Source organism: Neoarius graeffei, chromosome 9, assembly GCF_027579695.1.
Source record: "Neoarius graeffei isolate fNeoGra1 chromosome 9, fNeoGra1.pri, whole genome shotgun sequence".
Lineage (NCBI taxonomy): Eukaryota > Metazoa > Chordata > Actinopteri > Siluriformes > Ariidae > Neoarius > Neoarius graeffei.
This window is the reverse complement of record NC_083577.1, coordinates 85084061-85111373: the sequence shown is the minus strand read 5'-3', so window position 1 is coordinate 85111373 and position 27313 is coordinate 85084061. Positions and strand designations below refer to the sequence as shown.

The following is a 27313-nucleotide window of genomic DNA, read 5'->3' as shown; positions in this document are numbered from 1 at the left end:
ACCGTGAGAGTTTGACTCCCCACTCACATCTGTATTACAGCGTGCTTCGCCAGATGGCAGTAGGTACCATTTTTACGATGGTCTTTGGTATGACCCGACCACGAGTAGAACTCCCAGTTGAGATCTCCCAGTTGAGTGGCTAAAGTACACGCTAACCACAAGGCCAGCTCGTGGTCGGTTATGTGCATGCTTAAGCCAATTTTCTGAGTGCATTGGAAAATGTTCGGGTTTCAGTCCCAGTACAAATATACCAGTGTGGAAAGCAGAGGAAGCAAAAGTCTAGGGGTAATGGAGGATTAGACTGGGAAACATCGGACTTGATGTGACATCTTCCTAATCTAATGCAACAGAAAAAAATAGCCTCAATGAGGCTGTAGCTCATACCGGCCAAGACGCCCATAAAATCGTAAATATGACTGGTGGCGCCACCATCTTGACAACTTTTATGCACACCCACCTGGGGAACATTGTATGCGAGTTTGATTGAAATCTGATCAATCCTGTAGGAGGACGAGTCATGATTTTTGTAAATTGTGGATAGACGACGACAGACAATGGACGGACGACACGTGATCGCATAAGATCATCCAGTCTAGCCTGCGGCCGGATGAGCTAATAATGTTCCATATCAAAGAGATATGATATAAAATAAAGCTGCAACAACTAATTAACAAAACTAATCAAATATGGTTCTAAATAGTTGCCAATGAATTTCATTATTGATTAGTCTATGTTATGAACCATTGCATCACTTTATTTAGTGAGGTTTGATGGAACATGGTGGAAAGTGAACAACAAACATTATGACAACAGCAGACATGACCAATGTCGCAAACTTTACATTTCACTCCATGACTTAACTTGTGTTATAATGTGTGGAACAATTCACATCATTCATGTGTAGTCACTGTGAGAAACAGCCAAAGTGTGATGTGAATGTTCTGGTATTCTGTTGAGTTGTCTTACCTTATCCGATTGTCCATTTTATGGTCATATTTACTGATTTTTCCAGCAAAATGGTCAAATTCTCTTGTGCTATTTTGGCAAAAATGTCAGTAACAAGCACTTAAATCATCATCTTCTCCATTGTCCAGCATTGTTGTCAGATTGGGGTCCATGTGAACCCTATTAAGCCACATGTTTTAGTCATTGGAGCATGGTTTTACGCCGGATGCCCTTCCTGCCGCAACCCTCCCATTTCAAGGCTTGGGAAATAACCACTTGCACCTATGGACAATTTAGAGTAGCCAGTTAATCTAACTGCATGTCTTTGGACTGTGGGGGAAACCAGAACAAACCCACGCAGACACGGGGAGAACATGCAAACTCCATACAGAAAGGCCCTTGTTGGCCACTGGGCTTGAACCCAAAACCTTCTTGCTGTGAGGCGACAGGGTTAAACACTACACCACTGTCGTCGGAGGTGGCGGCTGTCCATCGCTAGCGATGATGACTGCTTCATTAGGATGCGCAGAAATGCAGATGGGCCGCGAGGCCTACAGTACACCACAGCGACAGAGTCGCCCGCAGTGGCGGCATGAATGGCCCAGCCCGGCTGAACTGCCACGGAATGTCTGGCCTTGTGAGCTCTCGCATGCTATTCTCTTCTCCTAACGAAGCACCTTGCACAGTAAGGTAAGACAAACGATGTCGTGCCCCCATCGTGTTGTCTCTCTGGACCTCCAGACCTGATGCCAAGTGGTGCACAAACGTGCCACAGACCTGACGAGTATGGAAGTTGCCCAGCAGTGACAACTGACTTGCCAAATGATGCCATCTGTTGGCCATTTGAGTGGCTCTTCCACACGCTATCTGGTGGTGTACCATTGACCCTGTTGGAATCATCTGCCACACTGCACCGAAAAGCACCCTGCTGCCAGCACCTTATTGGTCATGTACTATTTAACCCATAGCTGGAACCCAGGCAGGTGCTACCACCGCGGGTCAGAGCGGACCTGGGAGCAATGGTGATTAAGGGGTAACTCCAATTTCCCCAATACTCAAGTCCTCCTGGACCTGAAACTCACCACCGGTTGCAGTTTAGTCATACTCAGGACTAGTACTGCACCACTGTGCCGCCCCTAACAAGCACTTAAATGTTGGGTACAACTTGTGAAGCTTGCTGTAGTAGGAGGTATTGGTGCACCTGCACCTACACAATGGTATTGATGGAATCTGATTATGATGACAGAGGTATGTCTTTTTGTTTTGAAACGGATTTAACTGTCATTAAAGAGCAATGCTACAAATGTAGCCTTGGGCAGAGAGCACACACACATCTGAGGAAAAAGCAATGCTAACGTTAACTGCTTTCAAAACCAAAATGTGACAAGTCGCATGAAAATGTTTAGGTACAGAAAATTTACCGTGTTGCCAATTCAAGCTACCTGCCACAAGCATAATCTGTTAGTGGACTCTTCTGACCCGTCTAAACGTTCTGAAATCTGGAGGAATGAACAGAGACAAAGCAGAGCTATATTGAAACATTCCTTTTCACCTTGTAATCCCTTCAGCACTTGAGCTGATTTCAGTAAAGAATTCGGTTACTGGTAAACCCCTACCAAGCGTCTAAAGTGGATCAATCCACAAAATGAAAAAGAACGGTGACGGATGCCCATGGTAGGCTTATTGCATGCAACCTACCATGTATGCTTTGACTGGCAGTTCATATTGTGCAAAAATATATCCTATTATTTAGGGGCTTATTAATAAACTGAATAGAAGTTCCAGTGATTAAATAAGGAAGATCTTCAAAACAAGTCTTATGTATACACTGAATGAACTCATATAATCGTGCAAGAATATCACAACACAGCTGACTAGGCTACAGTTTGAGTAAATAAAAGAAGTGACAGTGATACTAAATAGCATGAAATAAACCAGTTCATAATGGTCAGAGTATATTTCACCAATAATACACACAATCAGAGTGAGCAGAGAGTAAAGAGTGGCACCATTTAGAATAGTGGATCTTTAAAACGGGTTTGTTACGCGTAGTCATGCAAGGGAATGTCATCTTATCATATTTACAATATATGTTATTTATGCTTTATGTTTATTAGCCAGCCAGGTCACTTATGTGTTTAAGCCAAATCTCAAAAATAAATACTCCAACATGGACCGCAATGTGTTCTCTCAGTCAATAATATGGCTCTCATAAACAGCCCTAAAAATAACTGTGCACACTGAAATATTTAAATAGTGAAATTATGTTTATTAAAAAGAAATGGAGCAGTGGGGGCTGAACGGGTTAATGCCCCACTGTGTTCAAGCCCCAGCACCGCCAAGCTGCCACTGTTGGGCTCCTGGGCAAGGCTCTCAGCTCAACCTATCCATTTTGACTTCACATAGAAGTAGGAACAAGACGTAAAATGAAGATATTCGTTTAAAAAATGTGTCCTAAGCGCTCTGTGGATTGGGTTTTATAGTTAATATACAAGTCTAGCTGCAGGTTTGAGAACACATTTTAGTTGTATCTTTTATAAGGTAATGTATAGACTGGTGTGTACAACCAAAAAAAAAAGAAGATTTAAGGTACATTAGGAACCAGTCTTGAACCAGTAGAGCAATGCAGCACTTTAAAGGTGCACTTCTGCTACCAGGTAACACTAAAGGTACAAAAATGATCTTGAGTTGCTGCCATTGTAGAAACAATGTACAGTGTAAGAGGTTAATTAAACAGAGTAAGCTTTTATTAACATTGTAATTTGTGATTTTTTTTTTTAAAGTAATGCATTTGCGTAAAAGACAGGTTATGGGTTTAACGCGCTTTAGGCAAACGTCAGGAACGTGACTTCATTGAGCTGAAACTGACATGAAAGACAAAGTACAAACCTGTGCCAGAGGCATGAACAGTGTCAGCTAATCCCAATTCCTTCTCTGTTTTTCCTTCCTCCATCCTCGGAGAGTTAAACGAGCGTCCAGTTTACGCGCGTCCATGAGCACAAAACGCAGGTAACACTCAGGATCGTCTTGAAATTAAAGTAAGTGCATGTACACTTTTGTAGAGCGTGAGAGCAGAGCGGATAACTAAAGACTGAGAGAGAGAGAGAGAGAGAGAGAGAGAGAGAGAGGGAGGGACGGACAGAGCGCGTGGAGGTGATTAGTAGGCAGTAAGAGCTCGAGCGCTCTTTAGTTTACTTTTCCCCTTAAATCTGACAACTGATACAAGACTTATCCTGCTCAGCTCGTCTCGTCTCGTCTCATCTCATCTCATCTCATTCTCACTGACTTCTTTTGTTGAGTCGCTAAACTACATTCACAATGAAAACAAATCCGACCGAAATCACTTTTTCCACTTGTGACACTGTTCTTTTCCTAACACTATGAACAAAGAACAAAACAAAACCCAAAACCGTTAGTTGTGTTTACACAGCAGGATTAATCTGGATTATTTTTTAAACCTGATATTTTGTAGACTGTTAGCACTGTCGTCTCACTCACATCAATCAGGTGGATGGTTCTGGGTTCAACCCTGCTGGTCGACTGTTACCCCTTTTCAACCAACAGGGAAAGGGTTCTGTTCTTGTTCTCACACCAAATTTTGACTGTTTAGAGCATTTCAAACTAAAATTAATTGGTTCAGGACCTGGCGGCACGGTGGTGTAGTGGTTAGCGCTATCGCCTCACAGCAAGAAGGTCCGGGTTCGAGCCCCGTGGCCGGCGAGGGCCTTTCTGTGTGGAGTTTGCATGTTCTCCCCGTGTCCGCGTGGGTTTCCTCCGGGTGCTCCGGTTTCCCCCACAGTCCAAAGACATGCAGGTTAGGTTAACTGGTGACTCTAAATTGACCGTAGGTGTGAATGTGAGTGTGAATGGTTGTCTGTGTCTATGTGTCAGCCCTGTGATGACCTGGCGACTTGTCCAGGGTGTACCCCGCCTTTCGCCCGTAGTCAGCTGGGATAGGCTCCAGCTCGCCTGCGACCCTGTAGAACAGGATAAAGCGGCTACAGATAATGAGATGAGATGAGATGAGGTTCAGGACCTGAAAAGTTGGTTCCCAGCTGGAACCGAAGTATCACTGGTTTATCCAGCGTGAAACGTCATGACATGACATCATTGAGTGTGTCATTAGTTTGGAGAGGAAGCAGAGCGCAGCAATGGAGAACACAATGGAAAAGGATACATCTACATCTACAGAAAAAAATGGACCGAAAACAAATTTCTGCAATAACAGAACAAAAGTGTTGCAGGCAATCAATGCGCACTCCGCCATTACTACTGTTTACTCCGGTTGTGTCTTGTAGAACACCCTCCGTTCATGACGCATCCTTGATTACAATGGTTCCGCTCAAAACTGGTGAAAACGTGGGCTGGTTCGCTAACTAGCACCAAGATTCAAAGATCCTGAACGGAACCAGTTCAAGAACCCATTCTCTGTTGGTTGAAAAGGGGTATGTGTGGAGGATGCATGTTCTCCTTCCAGGTGATCTGGTTTCCTCACCAAGTCCAAAGACATGCTGATTAGATCGGCTGGCTAATCTAAATTGCCCATAGGTGTGAATGGTTGTCGGTCAGTCTTCTGTGTTAGCCTTGGGATAGATTTGCAACCTGTCCAGGGTGGACCCCGCCTCTCGACTGAAGTCAGTAGGGATTGGCTCCAGCTCACCCATGGCCCTCAATGGATAAGGAGCATACAGTCTCAGAAAATAAAGCACATTGTTGTACCTTTAGCGGTACAACAGCTCGTCACTGGGGCAGTACCCTCTAAGGCAGTGTTTCTCCACCAATGGGCCACTTAGAAGTGCCATCTAGTGGGCCGCAAATTGTTTTTCAAGTTGAAGCTAATTTTTAATTGTAGTAGGGCGCAAGTGCTGGGTTGCATCCGACATCACATCCGCCTCATTAAGCTACGGTCACTACAGCTCGCGATGCTTTGCGATGGGTTATCGATGAAAATGAGGCATTTTGGTGTCGACGCATGGCGATATACACGTGAGCTAAAAGTTGTGGTTACGCAGCAGGTGAACACTTGAGTGTGGCGCAGCTTGAGCGGCCGTGCTTGCTCACCGAGCGTGTTGTGTATGTTCTTGGATCCCAGTCGTTATGGGAAACACCTGATACTGATTTGAGGACAATCAACTTGTGCATATACAGATGCTGTTTTCACGGAGGCTTTGCGAAGTATCATCATTATTACTGTTCCGTTTGTTTCTAGCCATGTTTATAACGCTGTTTAAATACTCTGCTTTATGATTCTGCTTTCGTTTGTGTTTTGTTTTTGTAAATATCACGCCTGCTCATAAACACTCTTTCTGCACTTAGATCCATCTACCACTCTATCTTGTAGTGTCCTGATCCCCAGATCTTTAACCCAGCCACATATAAAAAGTTGTTCTCCTCCATGCTCTTCCAGGTTTTCATCTGTGTGTCTGTGTAGAACGATGTCTGCAGCACCAGGGAGTCTGAGATGTCGGGGAACTCAATGGCTGGATGATTTTCCAACTCATAGGAAAAATCCTTCTTTGTTAGCGTGTAAGGATCTAATCCCACTGAGTGGTTTCTATATCCATTTCTTTTGAGTGAACTTCTTGGTTTTAATAACTTGCTTGTTTGCTGAACACAAACATGGCAATAAGTTCTTGTGCTAATGGACCAGACTCCACCTTTGGATCATTAATCCCTTTTGACTGAGAATGACCTGCATGCATGGGTTTGGCTTCTGGCACATCCAGACAGTTTTAAATACAATACCGACAGTTCAAAACAGTTTGTTTTTTATTGCATTTATTTAATTCCTGGGCTCCCATCTGTAACAGGAAGTGAAGTTGCATCCCATTAAGACTGAGAAATTGCAATTATTTTTTTCTTCAGATAGTTATATCGGAGATCCATACTTAAATGGTACCGGTACAGCATTTAAAGTACTGATGACACGTTTTTGACATCTTTGGCGATGTTTTATAACACAAAAAGTAATTCCCGATGATCCATATATTAATTCACGAAGGCGCCTATTTTACAAGTTATGATAAAAAATGCGGCTATTTGGGCAAATTTGACAGGGCTGCAGCACCCAGGAGACGAAAGAGGAGGAGGAGCTATATGACATCAGCGAAAGAACCTTCCTCCTAACTTACCAGTTTGTTGTTGATGCGACAGGTGTTCAGTTTGTCATTATTAGTACTATTATTATACATATATATATATATATATATATATATATATATATATATATATATATATATATATACACACAGTGGTGCTTGAAAGTTTGTGAACCCTTTAGAATTTTCTATATTTCTGCATAAATATGACCTAAAACATCATCAGACTTTCACACAAGTCCTAAAAGTAGATAAAGAGAACCCAGTTAAACAAATGAGACAAAAATATTATACTTGGTCATTTATTTATTGAGGAAAATGATCCAATATTACATATCCGTGAGTGGCAAAAGTATGTGAACCTCTAGGATCAGCAGTTAATTTGAAGGTGAAATTAGAGTCAGGTGTTTTCAATCAATGGGGAGACAATCAGGTGTGAGTGCGCACCCTGTTTTATTTAAAGAACAGGGATCTATCAAAGTCTGATCTTCATAACACATGATTGTGGAAGTGTATCATGGCACGAACAAAGGAGATTTCTGAGGACCTCAGAAAAAGCGTTGTTGATGCTCATCAGGCTGGAAAAGGTTAAAAAACTATCTCTAAAGAGTTTGGACTCCACCAATCCACAGTCAGACAGATTGTGTACAAATGGAGGAAATTCAAGACCATTGTTACCCTCCCCAAAAGTGGTCGACCAACAAAGATCACTCCAAGAGCAAGGTGTGTAATAGTCGGTGAGGTCACAAAGGACCTCAGGGTAACTTCTAAGCAACTGAAGGCCTCTCTCGCATTGGCTAATGTTAATGTTCATGAGTCCACCATCAGGAGAACACTGAACAACAATGGTGTGCATGGCAGGGTTGCAAGGAGAAAGCCACTGCTCTTCAAAAAGAACATTGCTGCTCGTCTGCAGTTTGCTAAAGATCACGTGGACAAGCCAGAAGGCTATTCAAAAAATGTTTTGTGGACGGTGAGACCAAAATAGAACTTTTTGGTTTAAATAAGAAGCATTATATCTGGAGAAAGGAAAACACTGCATTCCAGCATAAAAACCTTATCCCATCTGTGAAACATGGTGATGGTAGTATCATGGTTTGGGCCTGTTTTGCTGCATCTGGGCCAGGACAGCTTGCCATCATTGATGGAACAATGAATTCTGAATTATACCAGCAAATTCTAAAGGAAAATGTCAGGACATCTGTCCATGAACTGAATCTCAAGAGAAGGTGGGTCATGCAGCAAGACAACGACCCTAAACACACAAGTCGTTCTACCAGAGAATGGTTAAAGAAGAATAAAGTTAATGTTTTGGAATGGCCAAGTCAAAGTCCTGACCTTAATCCAATCAAAATGTTGTGGAAGGACTTGAAGCGAGCAGTTCATGTGAGGAAACCCACCAACATCCCAGAGTTGAAGCTGTTCTGTACGGAGGAATGGGCTAAAATTCCTCCAAGCCGGTGTGCAGGACTGATCAACAGTTACCGGAAACGTTTAGTTGCAGTTATTGCTGCACAAGTGGGTCACACCAGATACTGAAAGCAAAGGTTCACATACTTTTGCCACTCAAAGGTATGTAATATTGGGTCATTTTCCTCAATAAATAAATGACTAAGTATATTACTTTTGTCTCATTTGTTTAACTGGGTTCTCTTTATCTACTTTTAGGACTTGTGTGAAAATCTGATGATGTTTTAGGTCATATTTATGCAGAAATATGGAAAATTCTAAAGGGTTCACAAACTTTCAAGCACCACTGTATGTATATATATATATATATATATATATATATATATATATATATATATATATATATATATATATATATATATATATTAGTTATTATGCCTTCGCGTTGTGTTGCCGGCTTTTGCTCCAAAACCTACAAGGATGGGGTAAGTTTATTCAAGTTTCCCAGAGATCCCGAGCTGCATGCGAAGTGGGTGAAGCAAGTCAGGCGCACTCGTGACAAATGGGAGCCCTCACCAACATCCGTCCTGTGCTCTGAACACTTCGATTTGGATTGTTTTGACACCCTACCCAGCTTAAAAGAATCTCTTGGGTGTTCAGTTCATCACAAACGTGTGTTACTACCATCAGCAGTGCCTACACAGTGTTGCCAGATTGGGAGGTTTCCCGCCCAGTTGAGCAGTTTCAAGTGCATTTTGGTGGGTTTTGAACATATTTTGGGCTGGAAAACATCAGCAGTATCTGTTGCCAGATACTGTTGAAGTTTTCCTGCCCAAAATATGTTCAAAACCCACCAAAATGCACTTGAAACCGCCCAACTGGGTGGGATTCCTCCCAATCTGGCAACACTGCCAGTATTCTGGAGGGGGTCTACTAGTAGCTATGCCGGATCCAAAGACAGTCCTCCTGTCAGAACACGTGTTGTGAAACGACATAAGATAAAGGTACGTAGAGCTATAGATTCTACATGATAATCATAAATGTAATCATAAAGTCGGCGTGATATCAGTCATGTATTTGCTTGCGAAAGCTTGCGGCTTATATGTAACTGCCGCCTAGCAACGAGAGGCAAAGGGTAAAGAGGGTAGACTATCATAGATTCTATTCGGAAGAGATCAACACAATTCTAGACTCCCAGAAGAGGAAGAGCTAGCACTAGAGAGTTCACCGGCGTTTTCATGCGCCATTTCCATTGAGTAGAACCAGAGTAGAACAGCCAGTGAACCGCAGCGTGTTCTCCCGCTGATGTCACAACATGGCCGCGAGCCACGGACCCAGTTTTCTTGCGCTGTGCAATTAAAAGTTGGATATTCGCATAACAACAGCTTCTTTTCACGTAATTATAACAGAAATCTAACATGTTTGCCATGTTGTATAGTTTATTTAAGAAATTGCATAGAGTCATGTTCGTGTCATCAGCCCTTTAAACATGATCGATATCGATAATACAAGCCCAAAATATAATAATGCGCACAAGTGCAGCCACTGGATTAGATTTCATAAGCTTAAAAAGTCCAAATGGACATGAAGTTTTATTGCACATGGGCAACTAATATGGCGTCAAGGATCTCATCTCATCCCATTATCTGTAGCCGCTTTATCCTGTTCTACAGGGTCGCAGGCAAGCTGGAGCCTATCCCAGCTGACTACGGGCGAAAGGCGGGGTACACCCTGGACAAGTCGCCAGGTCATCACAGGGCTGACACATAGACACAGACAACCATTCACACTCACATTCACACCTACGCTCAATTTAGAGTCACCAGTTAACCTAACCTGCATGTCTTTGGACTGTGGGGGAAACCGGAGCACCCGGAGAAAACCCACGCGGACACGGGGAGAACATGCAAACTCTGCACAGAAAGGCCCTCGCCAGCCACGGGGCTCGAACCCGGACCTTCTTGCTGTGAGGCGACAGCGCTAACCACTACACCACCGTGCCACCCAGCGTCAAGGATGTGATATAAATTCGTTGATAGCCAGGTACTGGAAGTTAAGTGTAGCCGATATGTAAACATATGTGTTAGCCTGGATTTAGTCAGATGAAAAAGAGCTGACAGCGGAAAACACGGATATCTGTATGAAGCTCGGAACAAGGACTATCCGCATCTGGTAAATGATTTCAGCAGTGAGCCATCAGATGATTCTAATGATGAAATCAGTGGCGCTTTGTAAACACAAAGTAGGGAAGGCAGGAAACAGGGCTTGGCAGCTATCTATTGCAAACATGGAAAGTGTGCCAAGTGGAAAACCGACATTGAATGTGTTTGTTGTAAAGAGCACAAACTTTTGTGAGATATAATACAGGCACAGTCATTAAATTGTTTTACGGATAAACCCAGTTTGGAAACGTATGTCAGACACAAGCCTGCGTTGGAAATAGACTATATATACAGACCAGTGGTGAACTGTTACTATTAGAGCTGGGACTTGAGCTCAGCCAAACCTTAGCCAGACACCAAAAAAGCAACAGGGCAAAGGATTCTGTAAGGGATTAGCGTCAGGCTGCCAGGTCGCTCCGTTGTGTGTAGCTGTCGATGTTGATTTTAAAAGTAACTCAGTAAATTACACAGGGAAATGAATCCTTAAGTCTGAGTGAAAAATACTGTAGTGAGCGTGCAGCGTGGAAGAAGAGTCTGGAGACAGAAATCAGTTTCTCGGTCGTTAGTCTGTAGCTCTCGTTAGATAGCACTGGCTTGACCGCTTTATGAGCATTCACGAACACTACTGATGAACGCTACACCAGCTGGAAGGTGACTTCACTGCTGCGCTGATTCGGGTTAAGCTTGCGTTGACCTTCAAGGAGGCCTCGGGTGATAAATTTTTGGTCCCTCCCACTATAAATCAAAATCTGATTGGTTAATCAGTCATCTGTCATGTCCTACATAAACACACACTGCCATGGCCTTTTGTCCCGGCAATGAAGTCCTAACCAATGACTGAGCAGCTCTAAACTCTGCTCAGCCTAGAGACAACAAACGAAACAATCTCATTGGATAACTCGATTTTAATGTTTTCAGGACAGTAACCCTTTCATTTCAGAAGCACCTTTGATAGAAAATGAGGCCAAATTAGAATCAAAACAATAATTATAATGAAATTATGAAACAATGAATGCAATTAATGAATGAAAGAAATTAAATATGACATTTGAAATGCTGATACGTTTGGGCTTTCTCTGAAGGCCTAGAAGTCCCTGACAATTTGCCTCTGATACAGATCACGATAGCCTGTGTGTAGCATTTAGCATAGTAGCCTGATGTGAGAAGGCCATCACCAGATGGAGAACTCAAAATTCGGTAAGCAGCCTATTATACGTACTAGAAACTCAGCGTGTTTATGTATGTGTGTGTCCATACAAGCTATAAAGCCTATGTATTTATTTATTGCATGTGTGGATACAGGTATAGACATGCAATGTGCCACAATAGTTTATATCAGTGATTCTCAAACTGTGGTACGCGGGCTCCATTCTAGTGGTACGCCAAAGGATCACTTAATTAAATATAAATAAAATTTAAAAAATAAAATAAAATGTGAAATACTATCCATAATATCCGAATGGATGAAAATATCTTATCAACCGATGACAAGAAAATGAAAGGAGATACAAATTAAGTTAATAATTTTAAAAAGTTTGCAAGTGCTTCTGGGTAGCCATACGTAGCGTACGTACGCATTCCCGCCGGTTCCACTGACAGACGGTTATCCGCCATTGGTAGACTAGGCTGTGATGGGAAAAGGTGGAGGTGGCTTTGTTAATTATGACGAGTACGACAAAATTACTGTCGTGGCTTAAATCCGCGAATGGGAGCGTGGATCAGGAGAGAGGGAGAACTGAAGAGGACGTGTGTGAGCCGAGCGCAGATGCTAACGACAGTGGCAAAACCAGCCCCAGAACTGCTAGCAAACGGCAGAAACCAGTGAGGAGGAAGTATGACGAAAAATACATAAAACTGGGATTAATCTGGAGTGGGACGGAGGAGCTGCCCAGGCCGCAGTGTGTTGTATGCGGGGACGTTCTGAGCAATGAGTCCATGAAACCATCGCATCTCAAACGGCATCTTACAACCAAACACACAGCACTAAAGGACAAACCAATGGATTATTTTTTTACGAAAACGTGATGAACTGAAGCAGTCCAAGTCCACCGTTCTGTCCTATGGTACACCCGTAGCCAAAGCACAGGAAGCTTCATATCGTGCCAGCCTCCTGATCGCCAGAGCCGGTAAGCCGCACACAATCGGGGAACTGCTGTGTTTGCCATTAGCCAAAGAGATGACACGTATCATGTGTGGAGAGAAAGCTGCCAGAGAGTTAAACTTGGTGCCGCTTTCAAATGACACCGTGTCAAGGAGAATAAACGACATGGCTGACGATGTTAAAAAGACACTGATTGAGCGCATTAAGAACAGTAGATATTTTACCATACAGCTTGATGAGAATACAGATGTTGCAGATTTGGCCAATTTATTTGATTCATTATTTAAGGACAGTGTTTTATTTTCCTATATTTAAACACAGTGTTACTGTTCAAAGTACTGTGTGTAATGTTACAGTGGCCAACAATATTAAATATACTTGTTAAATAAAACCTCCGCCTTGTTTTTAATGAACACTTAGACCTACTACGCTACTGTATTTTAATGTTGGTCATTATGGTGGTACTTGGAGAGCCAAGTATTTTCTGAGGTGGTACTTGGTGAAAAAGAACCACTGGTTTATATGATCTAAATATAGACTAGTGACAGCTCGAAGCCAAGCGTGAGTTTATAGCGGAGCAAAGTGCGGCGCACCGGAAAACGAAATTTGAATCTTTATTTATATAAACTAGATGGGTTTTTATCCAGCACTTATTTTTAATTTGCTTTTTAAAAAATTATGTGGAATTATTTACTAACACATTTTACACTCATCGGGAGCTCAGCTTTTAGGCAGTGCCTAAATACAGTATATAATAATAATAATAATAATAATAATAATAATAATAATAATAAGTTAAATTTATATAGCGCCTTTCAAAAAACCCAAGGATGCTTTACAATTATAAGCAAAAGAAAAAAAATAGATAATAAATAAATAAATAAAAAGTAAAAAGTCCACCAAGTAGGGGTCAGGATGTAATTCCCGTGGTGTAGCAGCCACAGTCCTACCAAAAGGCGCACGAAAACAAGTCCCACATCTTCAGCACTGCTGCCGTGACGCCGCCAGCAACACCGCTCAACACCACGCCGTGGATCCACAAAGCGAGCAGAGAAGCTCCGCCACGCAGAGTGCTGGTGTGTCCCAAACCGCCTGCACAGCCGCCGCGACACCACCGAGCAACATCGCTCAGAACATCACGTCGAGCGTCAAAGTGCAGAGCGCTCGACAACCACGATGTAAAATGAGCAACGAGCTCACTGCAGTCCACAGCTGGGAGCGCAGGCATTGCCCATGGCGAACCAAGGCCTGGAGGGAACCGACGCCCAAATTTAGGTCCGGAGCTACACCACCACCGGCGGACAAAACACCCAAACAAACATCAAACTACACAAACACACAGAAAAAAAAATAGAAAAAGAAATAAAATAAAATAAAGAAGCTCCGGTGAGAAGCGGCAGCCAGAACGCGCACGACGTACTCTCAACCGGAAACAGAAAATATATTAGCTTTGAATGTCTATACTATTCTAGTTCATCAGTTTATGTGATCTGAATCCCTTTTCCATGGACAGTGTTGGAATATTGTTGGCACAGCATCGGGATGGAGTCTAACGCGACCTGTGTAGCCCAAGAGCTCGGCCTGTGAATTCCTTTCAAAGCAATCAGGCTCAAAATGGTCCTCGCAAACAACAGAATTTCTACCAAAGAAGAATTTTTCTAAAGTGTGACCTGTTCCCAAGTTGTGTCAACACTGTTTAGCAAGTTGTTTACGCCACTCAGGTGTCGGCAATGGAACAGAGAAACAATGCTTTCCCTTATCTCATCTCATCTCATTATCTGTAGCCGCTTTATCCTGTTCTACAGGGTCGCAGGCAAGCTGGAGCCTATCCCAGCTGACTACGGGCGAAAGGCGGGGTACACCCTGGACAAGTCGCCAGGTCCTTTCCCTTATTATCATGTTTATTATTTCTGCAGCCATAGGCTTTGCACGCCGCTATTTTTCAATAATGTTTTGTACATCTGGCTAGAGGCGGCACGGTGGTGTAGTGGTTAGCGCTGTCGCCTCACAGCAAGAAGGTCCTGGGTTCGAGCCCCGGGGTCGGCGAGGGCCTTTCTGTGTGGAGTTTGCATGTTCTCCCCGTGTCCGCGTGGGTTTCCTCCGGGTGCTCCGGTTTCCCCCACAGTCCAAAGACATGCAGGTTAGGTTAACTGGTGACTCTAAATTGACCGTAGGTGTGAATGTGAGTGTGAATGGTTGTCTGTGTCTATGTGTCAGCCCTGTGATGACCTGGCGACTTGTCCAGGGTGTACCCCGCCTTTCGCCCGTAGTCAGCTGGGATAGGCTCCAGCTTGCCTGTGACCCTGTAGAAGGATAAAGCGGCTAGAGATAATGAGATGAGATGAGATGAGACATCTGGCTAGATTGTGGTGTCAGGAGCAGCGAGCCAATCAAAATACAGGAACCCTATCAATCAACGATACTACGTCAGACACCGCCCACAAAATGGCAATATGGCTGTGCCCCGAATGAGCGGGAATGCAAAATAAATTTAAAGCACAGCTTTATGCAACACAGTGTGACAGTACAGGGTCGTCGAAACGTATTTGTGGCGAAATATGTAATATTTCTAGCCGTTGTTTATTTTTTGGTGCGGGTTCCCTTTAACGTTGATGTGTTTTTGGTTTTGCTGTTGTGTTTTGGTTTGTTAATGTGTTCTGCACACTAGAGAAACTGGTGGTGTAAACCTCAGGCTTCCACATATGACATGATATGATTTCAATTCTTAAAGCAATGATCTGATATTCAATGAAACCCTGAATCTGCCACGTCACTATGAGTTTTCCATTCATAAGGCAACGGTTCAATATTTGACGATACCACTGAAAATGCTAAGATATGATACAGTATGACACTATACGAGACGATTCAGTTTAATAACTTTTGATCGATATCATGGTGACTTTGCTCAGAATTTGAGGTAGGCCTACTGTTAATTTGTGAATGATGACATAGAAAAGGATTATTTTAAAAGTATCCAAGTTACAAATAAATCACCTTGCTAGCCTATTATTATGTACACATCAATTTACATTACAGGCATTTAGCAGACGCTCTTATCCAGAGCGACATACAATGTACCCAGAGCAGCCTGGGGAGCAGTTAGGGGTTTGGTGCCTTCCTCAAGGGCACTTCAGCCAAAGGCCACCCCATGTTAACCTAACCACATGTCTTTGGACTGTGGGGGAAACCGGAGCACCCGGAGGAAACCCACACAGACACGGGGAGAACATGCAAACTCCACACAGAAAGGCCCTCGCCGGCCACAGGGCTCAAACCCGGAACCTTCTTGCTGTGAGGCGACCGTGCTAACAACTATGTCACCCGTGTCGTGCCATACGCTTTAAAAATATACTAAAGAAGGCTATAGAGTAAGCATGCAACAATTCACCAAATTCGTGATTCGAGTCATGATATTGGGTTCACGATTTGATTCTCACGATTTGAAAAAAAATTAAACTGAGAACATTTTATTACCAAAACAAATGCAACAGCCATTCCTGCTGGTCCAAGGAATTGAACTGATAACTTTTTGGTCCCAAAGCTGCTTCTCTAACCTTAAGGCCACAGCGTCCGTCCTAATTTTAAATTTTAAATTAGATTAGATTAGATTAGATCAGATAAAACTTTATTGATCCCTTTGGGAGGGTTCCCTCAGGGAAATTAAGATTCCAGCAGCATCATTACAGATAAACAGAGAAAAGAAATAGAGAAAACTTCTAGATAAATTAAAATAAATTAAGTATTTACATATACAAACATAAAAGAATAAGATATGGGGAAGAGAGGAAGGGGGAGGGGGGAAGGGGGGAGAAGTGGGGTTAGGGTAAGTGTGCGTGTGTGTAAGCAGGAAAGATATTGCACTTTATATTGCACATTATATTGCACATTGTAGGAGGCGAAGTGGCCAAGTGGTTAGAGCGCTTGACCACTAAGCGAATGGTCCCCGGTTCGAGCCTCGGCTCGACGGGGATCTGGGGCTCGCTCCCTGTCCACCCAGCAGTGAATGGGGACCTGGTGGAAACACTGGGGGAAGTAAGGCGGTGAGGAAAGGAACTGGCCACCCTACCTCACTATGCCGATGGCCCAGGACAAGTGCGCTCTCTAACAGGCACTCCCCCTATGTATGAATCGTAGATGAGATGAGATGAGATTGCACATTGTCCAGTATTGCTTTTTGTCAGGCTAGGCTACTGCTCCTTCCCGTTCTCTGTCCTCCTGTTACCCCGCCTCCCCCCCAGAGAGGAGTTGTACAGTCTGATGGCGTGAGGGACAAAGGAGTTTTTGAGTCTGTTTGTCCTGCACTTGGGAAGGAGCATTCTGTCACTGAACAGGCTCCTCTGGTTGCTGATGACGGTGTGCAGAGGGTGACTGGCATCGTCCATGATGTTCAATAGTTTGTCCATAGTCCTCTTCTCTGCCACCGTCACCAGAGAGTCCAGCTTCATGCCGACCACAGAACCGGCCTGCCTGATCAGTTTGTCCAGCCTGGATGTGTCCTTCTTGGATGCGCTGCCCCCCCAGCACACCACGGTGTAAAACAGGACACTGGCGACCACAGACTGATAGAACATCCACAGGAGTTTCCTGCAGATGTTAAAGGACCGCAGCCTCCTAAGGAAGTACAGCCTGCTCTGTCCCTTCCTGTATAAGTGATTGGTGTTGCAAGTCCAGTCCAGCTTGCTGTCCAGCCACAGCCTGAGGTACTTGTAGGAATCCACAGCCTCCACCTCGACTCCCTCGATCAGAACTGGTCATGACCTTGGTCTGGACCTCCCAAAGTCAATGACCAGCTCCTTGGTCTTCGAGGTGTTGAGCTGCAGATGGTTCCCTGGGGTGCTCCGATGCTGCTAATTACAGTGTCAGACATGATGTCCTTCAGCCTGATGTACTGTGGCCTGTCAGTGAGGTAGCTGGAGATCCAGGTGACCAGGCAGGGTTCCACTCGCATCCTGTTCAGTTTGTCCTGAAGCATAAGGGGCTGGATGGTGTTGAAGGCACTCGAGAAGTCCAAGAAGAGGATCCTCACTGTGTCATTTCCCTTATCCAGATGCAAGTGGGCTCGGTGTAGCAGGTAGAGGATAGCGTCTTCCACACCAACACCTGCCCGGTAGGCAAACTGCAGACAGTCCTGGGCATGTTGCACCTGGGGTCTGAGGAAGCTAAGGAAGAGCCGCTCCAATGTCTTCATCAGATGTGAAGTGAGTGCCACCAGTTGGAAGTCGATCAGCTCGCTGGGCCGATTCTTTTTGGGAACTGGAACGATACATGATGTCTTCCAGAGGGTGGGCACTCTCCCCAGCTGCAGGCTGAGGTTGAAGATGCCTTGGAGTGGTTCACCCAGTTCAGCAGCGCAGGTCTTCAGTAGTCGTGGACACACCTTGTCCGGGCCTGCTGCTTTCCCGGGGTGAAGCTTCCTCAGTTGACCTCTGACCTGGTCTGCAGTAATGCATGGAGGAGTCTGTGTTGAGGTGGGGGAGGAGGGGGCTGCTGCGATAACTGGGGGAGGTGTGTTGAGGGAAGAAGGAGAGATGGCTGCAGTGAGGGAGAGGGTGGGGGGGACGTGGGCTGGTTGAACCGATTGAAGAAGTCATTCAACTCGTTCACCCTCTCCACTGTCCCCTCAATGACTCTGGTCTTTGTATTGTGGCCTGTGATGGTTTTCACACATTAAATTCTCATCTCATCTCATTATCTCTAGCCGCTTTATCCTGTTCTACAGGGTCGCAGGCAAGCTGGAGCCTATCCCAGCTGACTACGGGCGAAAGGCGGGGTACACCCTGGACAAGTCGCCAGGTCATCACAGGGCTGACACATAGACACAGACAACCATTCACACTCACATTCACACCTACGGTCAATTTAGAGTCACCAGTTAACCTAACCTGCATGTCTTTGGACTGTGGGGGAAACCGGAGCACCCAGAGGAAACCCACGTGGACACGGGGAGAACATGCAAACTCCACACAGAAAGGCCCTCACCGGCCCCGGGGCTCGAACCCAGGACCTTCTTGCTGTGAGGCGACAGCGCTAACCACTACACCACCGTGCCGCCCACCATGGAATACTTTCATTCCATATTCTGTTGCTTTTGGGGGGGGGTTCGAAGTGTTTTTATTTCTTCCTCAGTTGGTTCAGCAACACGCTCCACCATTTTGTTTTTCTCTACTCATGGTATATGAGCTGATATCCTCGTAGTAGAGTAGCCAATTGGAGCGTGCGATTGCTCATATCCAGTGAATGTGGATAGAATAATATAAGCTAGTTACTGACGTTAATGATAGCTAAGTAATTCGTTTAAGTTCATGACCAAAAAAACAAACAGATTACATTTTTATGTTGTTAAAGTTGACTCGCCTGGTTTTGTTTCTTTACTGGACAAAACAGACGCCGGTTCTGTCACGTCATGAGCATGACTGTTATTCTGTTTTACAGTCTCTCAGATGGTTTCGATGTTATTTCATGATGTATTTATTTCGGCGTATGAGTTCTGTGATGGGAGAGCGTTCCCATGGAGAGGTGCATTATGGGACAGGGTGTGGGTCACTGAGTGACTAATGGTTTTAGGATCACTGTTCAAATAAATAGCTTCCTATCAGAATACACAGCTGGGCTCACAGCTGGAAAGAAATACATGTTTGTGACACTGGCTCCATTACGAGCAGGTGTGTGTGTGTGTGTGTGTGTGCACGCTATTGTGCATGAACATGAGTGCGTCAACTTGCACCAGCCTAATTATCCCATATAAAGTCTCATAGTTCTCTGGAAGAGCCACCTTTTCTCCCACTGATCTTGCGTATTTCAGCTTTTGTCTGTTGCAACACTGCGAGATTAAACATACAACCCCGATTCCAAAAAAGTTGGGACAAAGTACAAATTGTAAATAAAAACGGAATGCAATGATGTGGAAGTTTCAAAATTCCATATTTTATTCAGAATAGAACATAGATGACATATCAAATGTTTCAACTGAGAAAATGTATCATTTAAAGAGAAAAATTAGGTGATTTTAAATTTCATGACAACAACACATCTCAAAAAAGTTGGGACAAGGCCATGTTTCCCACTGTGAGACATCCCCTTTTCTCTTTACAACAGTCTGTAAACGTCTGGGGACTGAGGAGACAAGTTGCTCAAGTTTAGGGATAGGAATGTTAACCCATTCTTGTCTAATGTAGGATTCTAGTTGCTCAACTGTCTTAGGTCTTTTTTGTCGTATCTTCCGTTTTATGATGCGCCAAATGTTTTCTATGGGTGAAAGATCTGGACTGCAGGCTGGCCAGTTCAGTACCCGGACCCTTCTTCTACGCAGCCATGATGCTGTAATTGATGCAGTATGTGGTTTGGCATTGTCATATTGGAAAATGCAAGGTCTTCCCTGAAAGAGACGTCGTCTGGATGGGAGCATATGTTGCTCTAGAACCTGGATATACCTTTCAGCATTGATGGTGTCTTTCCAGATGTGTAAGCTGCCCATGCCACACGCACTAATGCAACCCCATACCATCAGAGATGCAGGCTTCTGAACTGAGCGCTGAGAACAACTCGGGTCGTCCTTCTCCTCTTTAGTCCGAATGACACGGCGTCCCTGATTTCCATAAAGAACTTCAAATTTTGATTCGTCTGACCACAGAACAGTTTTCCACTTTGCCACAGTCCATTTTAAACGAGCCTTGGCCCAGAGAAGACGTCTGCGCTTCTGGATCGTGTTTAGATACGGCTTCTTCTTTGAACTATAGAGTTTTAGCTGGCAATGGTGGATGGCACGGTGAATTGTGTTCACAGATAATGTTCTCTGGAAATATTCCTGAGCCCATTTTGTGATTTCCAATACAGAAGCATGCCTGTATGTGATGCAGTGCCGTCTAAGGGCCCGAAGATCACGGGCACCCAGTATGGTTTTCCGGCCTTGACCCTTACACACAGAGATTCTTCCAGATTCTCTGAATCTTTTAATGATATTATGCACTGTAGATGATGATATGTTCAAACTCTTTGCAATTTTACACTGTCGAACTCCTTTCTGATATTGCTCCACTATTTGTCGGCGCAGAATTAGGGGGATTGGTGATCCTCTTCCCATCTTTACTTCTGAGAGCCGCTGCCACTCCAAGATGCTCTTTTTATACCCAGTCATGTTAATGGCCTATTGCCAATTGACCTAATGAGTTGCAATTTGGTCCTCCAGCTGTTCCTTTTTTGTACCTTTAACTTTTCCAGCCTCTTATTGCCCCTGTCCCAACTTTTTTGAGATGTGTTGCTGTCATGAAATTTCAAATGAGCCAATATTTGGCATGAAATTTCAAAATGTCTCACTTTCGACATTTGATATGTTGTCTATGTTCTATTGTGAATACAATATCAGTTTTTGAGGTTTGTAAATTGTTGCATTCTGTTTTTATTTACAATTTGTACTTTGTCCCAACTTTTTTGGAATCGGGGTTGTATTATTAACACTTCACAAGAAGGAAAGGTTTCTTCTTCTGTCATCCTATTCCCTTACGGGTTTTATGAGTCATCAAACAAATGAATGCAATAAAATACAGGAATCATTCAGTAATTCAGGTCTTGGAAGAAACACTGACGGAGTTTGTCATCGATACACTGTGGATATAACGCCATGCCGTAAACGTGCCCTGCCGAGCCGGTAGCTGGGATCAGGTGAGACCCTGAGCAGGTGGAACGCTTGAAGAGTCGAATTGCAAAGACATCTTAAATATTTGATTGTGACTAGCCGTCAGCAGGTACTTGTCAGTGACAACAGGAGAAAAAACATTATCTGACAAATGTGTCCAGGCTAAAAGAAGTGCTTCGTATATTTTTAATCATCTTTTGGTCTGTAATTCACGTCACTAGCCTGTCTTTCCAAATTCAGGCTTTATTTATGCATATTATCGATATATTGCCACTGTTACAGGCCTCTAATTATAAAAGCTCCATACTGCATTTAGGTACTTGTGTATTCTTTCTATCAAAGCTGACACATTCATATATTACGACTTACACCAGTCTCCATCAAATTACATTTACATAAACTGACTGCCCGAGTCTGATGCTGCTCTCTTGTTCCACAGAGCAGTGTGAATTATCTTTTGTCTACTCACTGACTCCATTTCATCTTATCCTGTATTACAGTATGCAAAACAAAGAACGTTTATGATAGAAATCATCAAAAAATAACATTTAAAATAACTATAGATGTAAAATTGAAAATAATACAATGAAAATAATTTTTATTACTTTTTAAAATATATTATATAATGTCCCGATAATCTCATCTCATTATCTGTAGCCGCTTTATCCTTCTACAGGGTCGCAGGCAAGCTGGAGCCTATCCCAGCTGACTACGGGCGAAAGGCGGGGTACACCCTGGACAAGTCGCCAGGTCATCACAGGGCTGACACATAGACACAGACAACCATTCACACTCACATTCACACCTACGCTCAATTTAGAGTCACCAGTTAACCTAACCTGCATGTCTTTGGACTGTGGGGGAAACCGGAGCACCCGGAGGAAACCCACGCGGACACGGGGAGAACATGCAAACTCCGCGCAGAAAGGCCCTCGCCGGCCCCGGGGCTCGAACCCAGGACCTTCTTGCTGTGAGGCGACAGCGCTAACCACTACACCACCGTGCCGCCCTGTCCCGATAATATATTTATATAATTCAGATCATTCAGACACACACACTTGTGCCACTTGTACTTTTCAAGCTCGCTCAGATGCTCAGATGCTTGAAAGCTAAGCTACAACCTGAAACACATAAAGTTCTCCTCATAATAGCTTCTGGGGACGTTCACAAGTGCAATCGCTGTCCTTTTGTCGTTGTAATGGAAAAAAGCCAACTTGATTTTATTTGTAAAGCTGTTCAGTCGAACAATTCAAAGCTTTATCGCCAGAGACGTGTTGCTAATTCCATGTACGGCTTCATCTCCTTCACCAGAAATAAATTACTCCATCCTGGAAAAGCACTGAATACTGGTGTATTCTGATTTTACTGTGTTTCTTTTCATTGATTTCATTTAATTCGAAGTATTGAGTGAATTTTTGCTCACAGATGAATTATCTGGCTGCACTGGGCACTTGCCGATTTCAGACTGAGATGAGGGCGGAGTGAAGGGGCATTGGGGTGTGTCTATAAAATGATACAAGAAGCCCATCCGAAGGCAAACAGACCAGAAGACAGTTTTCCAAAATGTTTTCCAAGTTTTCTGGTACAAACAGAAAACTATTGTATTTTTAACCCTTTCACCACCATTTATTATAAACATGAGTGTTTTACTGGGAAATACACCACTCGTATTTTTCATACGAGCTCCATCTCTATATGTCACTTGTGAAGAAATCGATAAATTGTTTTGATAAATTTGGGGACTTCTTGTTTGCGAATGTGTCGATATAATAAAAAGAAAATCACACCTTGGCTTGAAGATATGAAGTTTATCTTCTTGTGTTGAAAAACTTGCATTTTTCATATAAAATACATCACGGATCTGAGCGATATATTTCCCGATATTTTACTCTGATGACGTCATTCCCAGTGTTTTACTGCTGACTAGATGCACATTGTCAAAATAGTGAACCAGTTCAAAATCAAAGCTGTCCTGCCTTTCAGGTTTTTCAAGTGTAGGTCATAAAAATAATTTTCCCTACACCCAGTTATTTTTGTTTAGTGACCGAAAGCTACTGAATTCAAATCACAGACTTCCAATTTTATTAGTTTGTTAAAATAGAACAATTAATGAATTTATCTCCACGTGGCCCGAAATTCTCCGCTATTTTTTCCTGCTTCACCATGACCCAATACAAGATACTACGTCATGCATCACGTGGTGGGCTTTCCCCGTTCACGCAAGGCATTGTGGGATACAAATTTGAAACAGGAGAGAAAAATGGAGGACGTGAGTGTGCAAATGAAGCGTGAAAGTCCGACTACAGTACCGGAAAGAAAGTGAGAAGAAAAGACGTTATGTTATATACGAAAGAAAGGAAACACAGGACCAAACTAATAAATATGGGCGCTCAGCGAGCACCTCGGTGTGATCAGCTGTTCGTTTAGCGACAGAATGATGGAACCGTCAGTGCACGCTCAAAGGTAAACCTGTAGATGGCAGTAATGCAACACTGTGGATGCCAGCTGCTGTAAAACCCAAAAGAAGAAGAAGAAGGTAAACCTGCGCATGCGCACACGGACTTCCTCTGTCTGTGTGACTGCGTGAAGTGAGCGATTTCATGCACATTATTTGCTTTAATCCCCTCAAATTAAATAACTTCCCAGCCACAGAATGGCCTGATATTTTGTGAAATATTACAGAAATAAACAGATATCACAATCACCACATTTCATACGGAACTAAATTTCACCGATTTTATGAAATCGAAAGGCCGTCTCGCTATAAAATTCTTTTGATTAACTTGCATATTTTTTTGTGGATGTGTCCATATAATATAAAGAACATTACACAGTGGCACAAAGACATGAAGTGGATCATCTATTTCCCATATATTACAATTTATATGTGTAAATATATTAACATATAACACATAGGTATGATGCACGTATATGTGCCTTTTAGGTCGACATTGTTTTCCTGTAATGATTATGATTCTGCGGAATTTTAAAATAGAACACAAAAATCGATTAATATATACAGATGATACATTAATTAAAGGTAAAACCAGTTACTGCAAATCAGTAAATATGTATCTTATGATGCAACATTTCTCTCCTGATGGGCGTGGTCTCTTCCAGGATGTCTCCGCCCTCATCTATTTCACTGAAAATTTTCATGAGCATGAAAATTATTGTAATAATATGCGATGACGGTAAGAAAAGCGCTATCGAGCAGGCCATGGAGTAAGCCACGTTTTGGGAAGCTCTGCCAACTTTAAACTTAAAATGTGTATTTAGAGCGCTTACTACAGATGAATAGTGGTCAGATAGACTTTTGAAGTCACGTATATGACCTAGGTAAAAATTTTGTCGAGATTTTGCCAATGTCGAAGACGAGCCTGCGAAAGTTTTCCTACACTCCTGGACGAAGTACGGCTAACAGCAAGCAAGCTAGCATGGCTGACGTTAAAGCCGAACTCCTTGCCTCTCTAAAAGATGACATCTCGACATTAATCAGGTCGGAAATGAAAGATCTTCTTGCTAGTGAATTCGACGCTGTGAAAAGTGAAATTCAGTCGGTTAAAACTGAGGTTGTGAGCAGTGTTTCGCGACTTCGCACTGATCTAGACTCGATATCAACCAAGGTAGCTGATATGGAGCACAGCCTGATGACATGCTCAGATGATGTGACAGATCTCCAAACCACAGTTGGAAAACTTCAATCAGAAGTGTCGGCTTTGCAGCAAAAATGTACGGACATGGAGGGGAGAATGAGGAGGTCAAATATCCGAATAATGAATGTTCCTGAGGAGGCCGGAGCGGGCGCTCCATCTTTTGTCACGCAGCTACTAAAGGAAGTGTTCAACTTGGATAAAGATGTGATAGTCGACAGATCTCACCGCACCCCACAACCAGCGAAAGCTAAGGGCAAACCCCGTGCCATTATCGCGAAATTGCACTATCACCAGGACTGTGTGGATATACTGCGCAGGGCGAGGCAAGCGGGTGATGGCTTGAGATACGGAGCACTGCCTATTTCTATTTTTCCGGATTATCCTCCCTCTGTAGCAAGGGCAAGATCTGTGTTTAACGACGTTAAACAACTGCTGAAAGGTCGAGCTGATGTTCGCTATGGAGTCATGCACCCTGCCAAGCTCCGCATCACCTTCAATGGAGTCAAGAGAGACTTTCTGGATCCAAACCAAGCAATGTCATATGTGAAGTCAGACATCATTGGAGAGAGACCCACATCTAATGACTGACAATTTGTTGTGACTATTCTGTCTCATTAAGGTATTGATGAATGTAGTCTATTGAAAGTAGCCACGAACTGAATATTGCCTACAGTTATAACAGGTAGGCTGTTCGCCTCCAATTTTTCATTGACTTTCATAATATAATTTGTTAGCATATTCCTTTTTAGTGCTGTAATTTCGCCACAAGTTTTTTAAGGCTAATGTCACTCGCCCAGACAACATCTTAAGTTTAGCTATGGAGAGCGCCTTTTTCTTTGCTACAGCAGCCTATTTGGCAGAGCGCCCTGCTCGAGTTAGAGTTTTCTATAACAAACACTATGTGTGGATTACGCTGTAAGGGGTTTAGCGTTCACCTCGTTCTAGGTGACAGGGGGAGGGTTTCAATCGCACCAGATGTTTATCTTTTCTGTTTTATGGAGGACATGTTTTTGTTTGACTTACCGGTATTCAATATAGATTATGGTTTTGTACATGATGTCTCATCTCATTATCTGTAGCCGCTTTATCCTGTTCTACAGGGTCGCAGGCGAGCTGGAGCCTATCCCAGCTGACTACGGGCGAAAGGCGGGGTACACCCTGGACAAGTCGCCAGGTCATCACAGGGCTGACACATAGACACAGACAACCATTCACACTCACATTCACACCTACGGTCAATTTAGAGTCACCAGTTAACCTAACCTGCATGTCTTTGGACTGTGGGGGAAACCGGAGCACCCGGAGGAAACCCACGCGGACACGGGGAGAACATGCAAACTCCACACAGAAAGGCCCTCGCCGGCCACGGGGCTCGAACCCGGACCTTCTTGCTGTGAGGCGACAGCGCTGACCACTACACCACCGTGCCGCCTGTACATGATGTCAAATGGTTAATTCACAATTAAGAGGAGATACAGGTTGTCCAGTAAATTTTATTAGCTGGAATGTCAAATCTTTAAATCACCCTGTTAAACGTAAGAAAGTACTTTCACATCTCAGCCAGCTTAATGTTGGAATAACTTTTCTTCAAGAAACACATTTACGTATATGTGACCAGTCCAGATTGAGAGGGACCTGGATAGGCCAATTATATCATTCCAACTTTAATAGTAAATCAAGGGGCACAGCTATTCTGATAAATAAAAATGTTCCATTCGTAATGTCAAAGGTGGAGGCAGATACCTCTGGAAGATATGTTATAGTTACAGGCAGATTGTATGAAACTCCAGTTATTCTAGCTAACGTATACGCTCCCAATTGGGATGACGAGTCCTTTTTCTCAACACTTTTTTCTTGTTTACCAGATATAAATTCTCATTATCTGATTTTGGCAGGAGATTTGAACTCTACTTTTTCCCCTTTAGACCATAGTTCACCAAGAGTGATTCCTCAGACCAGGGCAGTCCAAACCATTGAGCTATTTCTCCAAACATATGGTGTTACAGATGTTTGGCGTTTTCAGAACCCCACTTCTAGATGTTATTCCTTTTTTTCTCATAAGACCTTTTCTCGTATAGATTATTTTTTAATTGACAACCGTTTTCTTCCCATTGTTAGTAAGTGTGAATATCAAACAATTGTAATATCTGATCATGCCCCATTGCTGATGAGATTGGACATGCCAACCTCACAAGATACTTACCGCCCATGGCGTTTAAACAGTTTATGGCTCAGTGATGAATGCTTTGTTCAGTTTATTTCATCTGAAATATCAGCGTTTCTAGAATATAATAAAACACCAGGCA

At 43.3% G+C, this 27313-nt stretch overlaps 1 protein-coding gene across 4 annotated transcripts in view; it reads right to left on the bottom strand.

The window, feature by feature from the left end:
• gpr156 (G protein-coupled receptor 156) overlaps positions 1 to 27313 on the bottom strand; it is a 115541-nt gene that overhangs the window by 76191 nt on the left and 12037 nt on the right. For 3 of the 4 annotated variants that reach the window (XR_009655393.1, XM_060930413.1, XM_060930412.1), the window contains exon 1: positions 3835 to 4032. The exons of the other annotated variant lie outside the window; for it this stretch is intronic. Coding sequence is in view for 1 of the 3 variants with exons in the window: in XM_060930412.1 (XP_060786395.1) it covers positions 3835 to 3849 (15 nt within the window). In the remaining 2 variants the exon portion in view is untranslated. Of the gene's footprint in view, positions 1 to 3834; positions 4033 to 27313 lie in introns of those variants that run through there. 4 annotated transcript variants of the gene reach the window in all.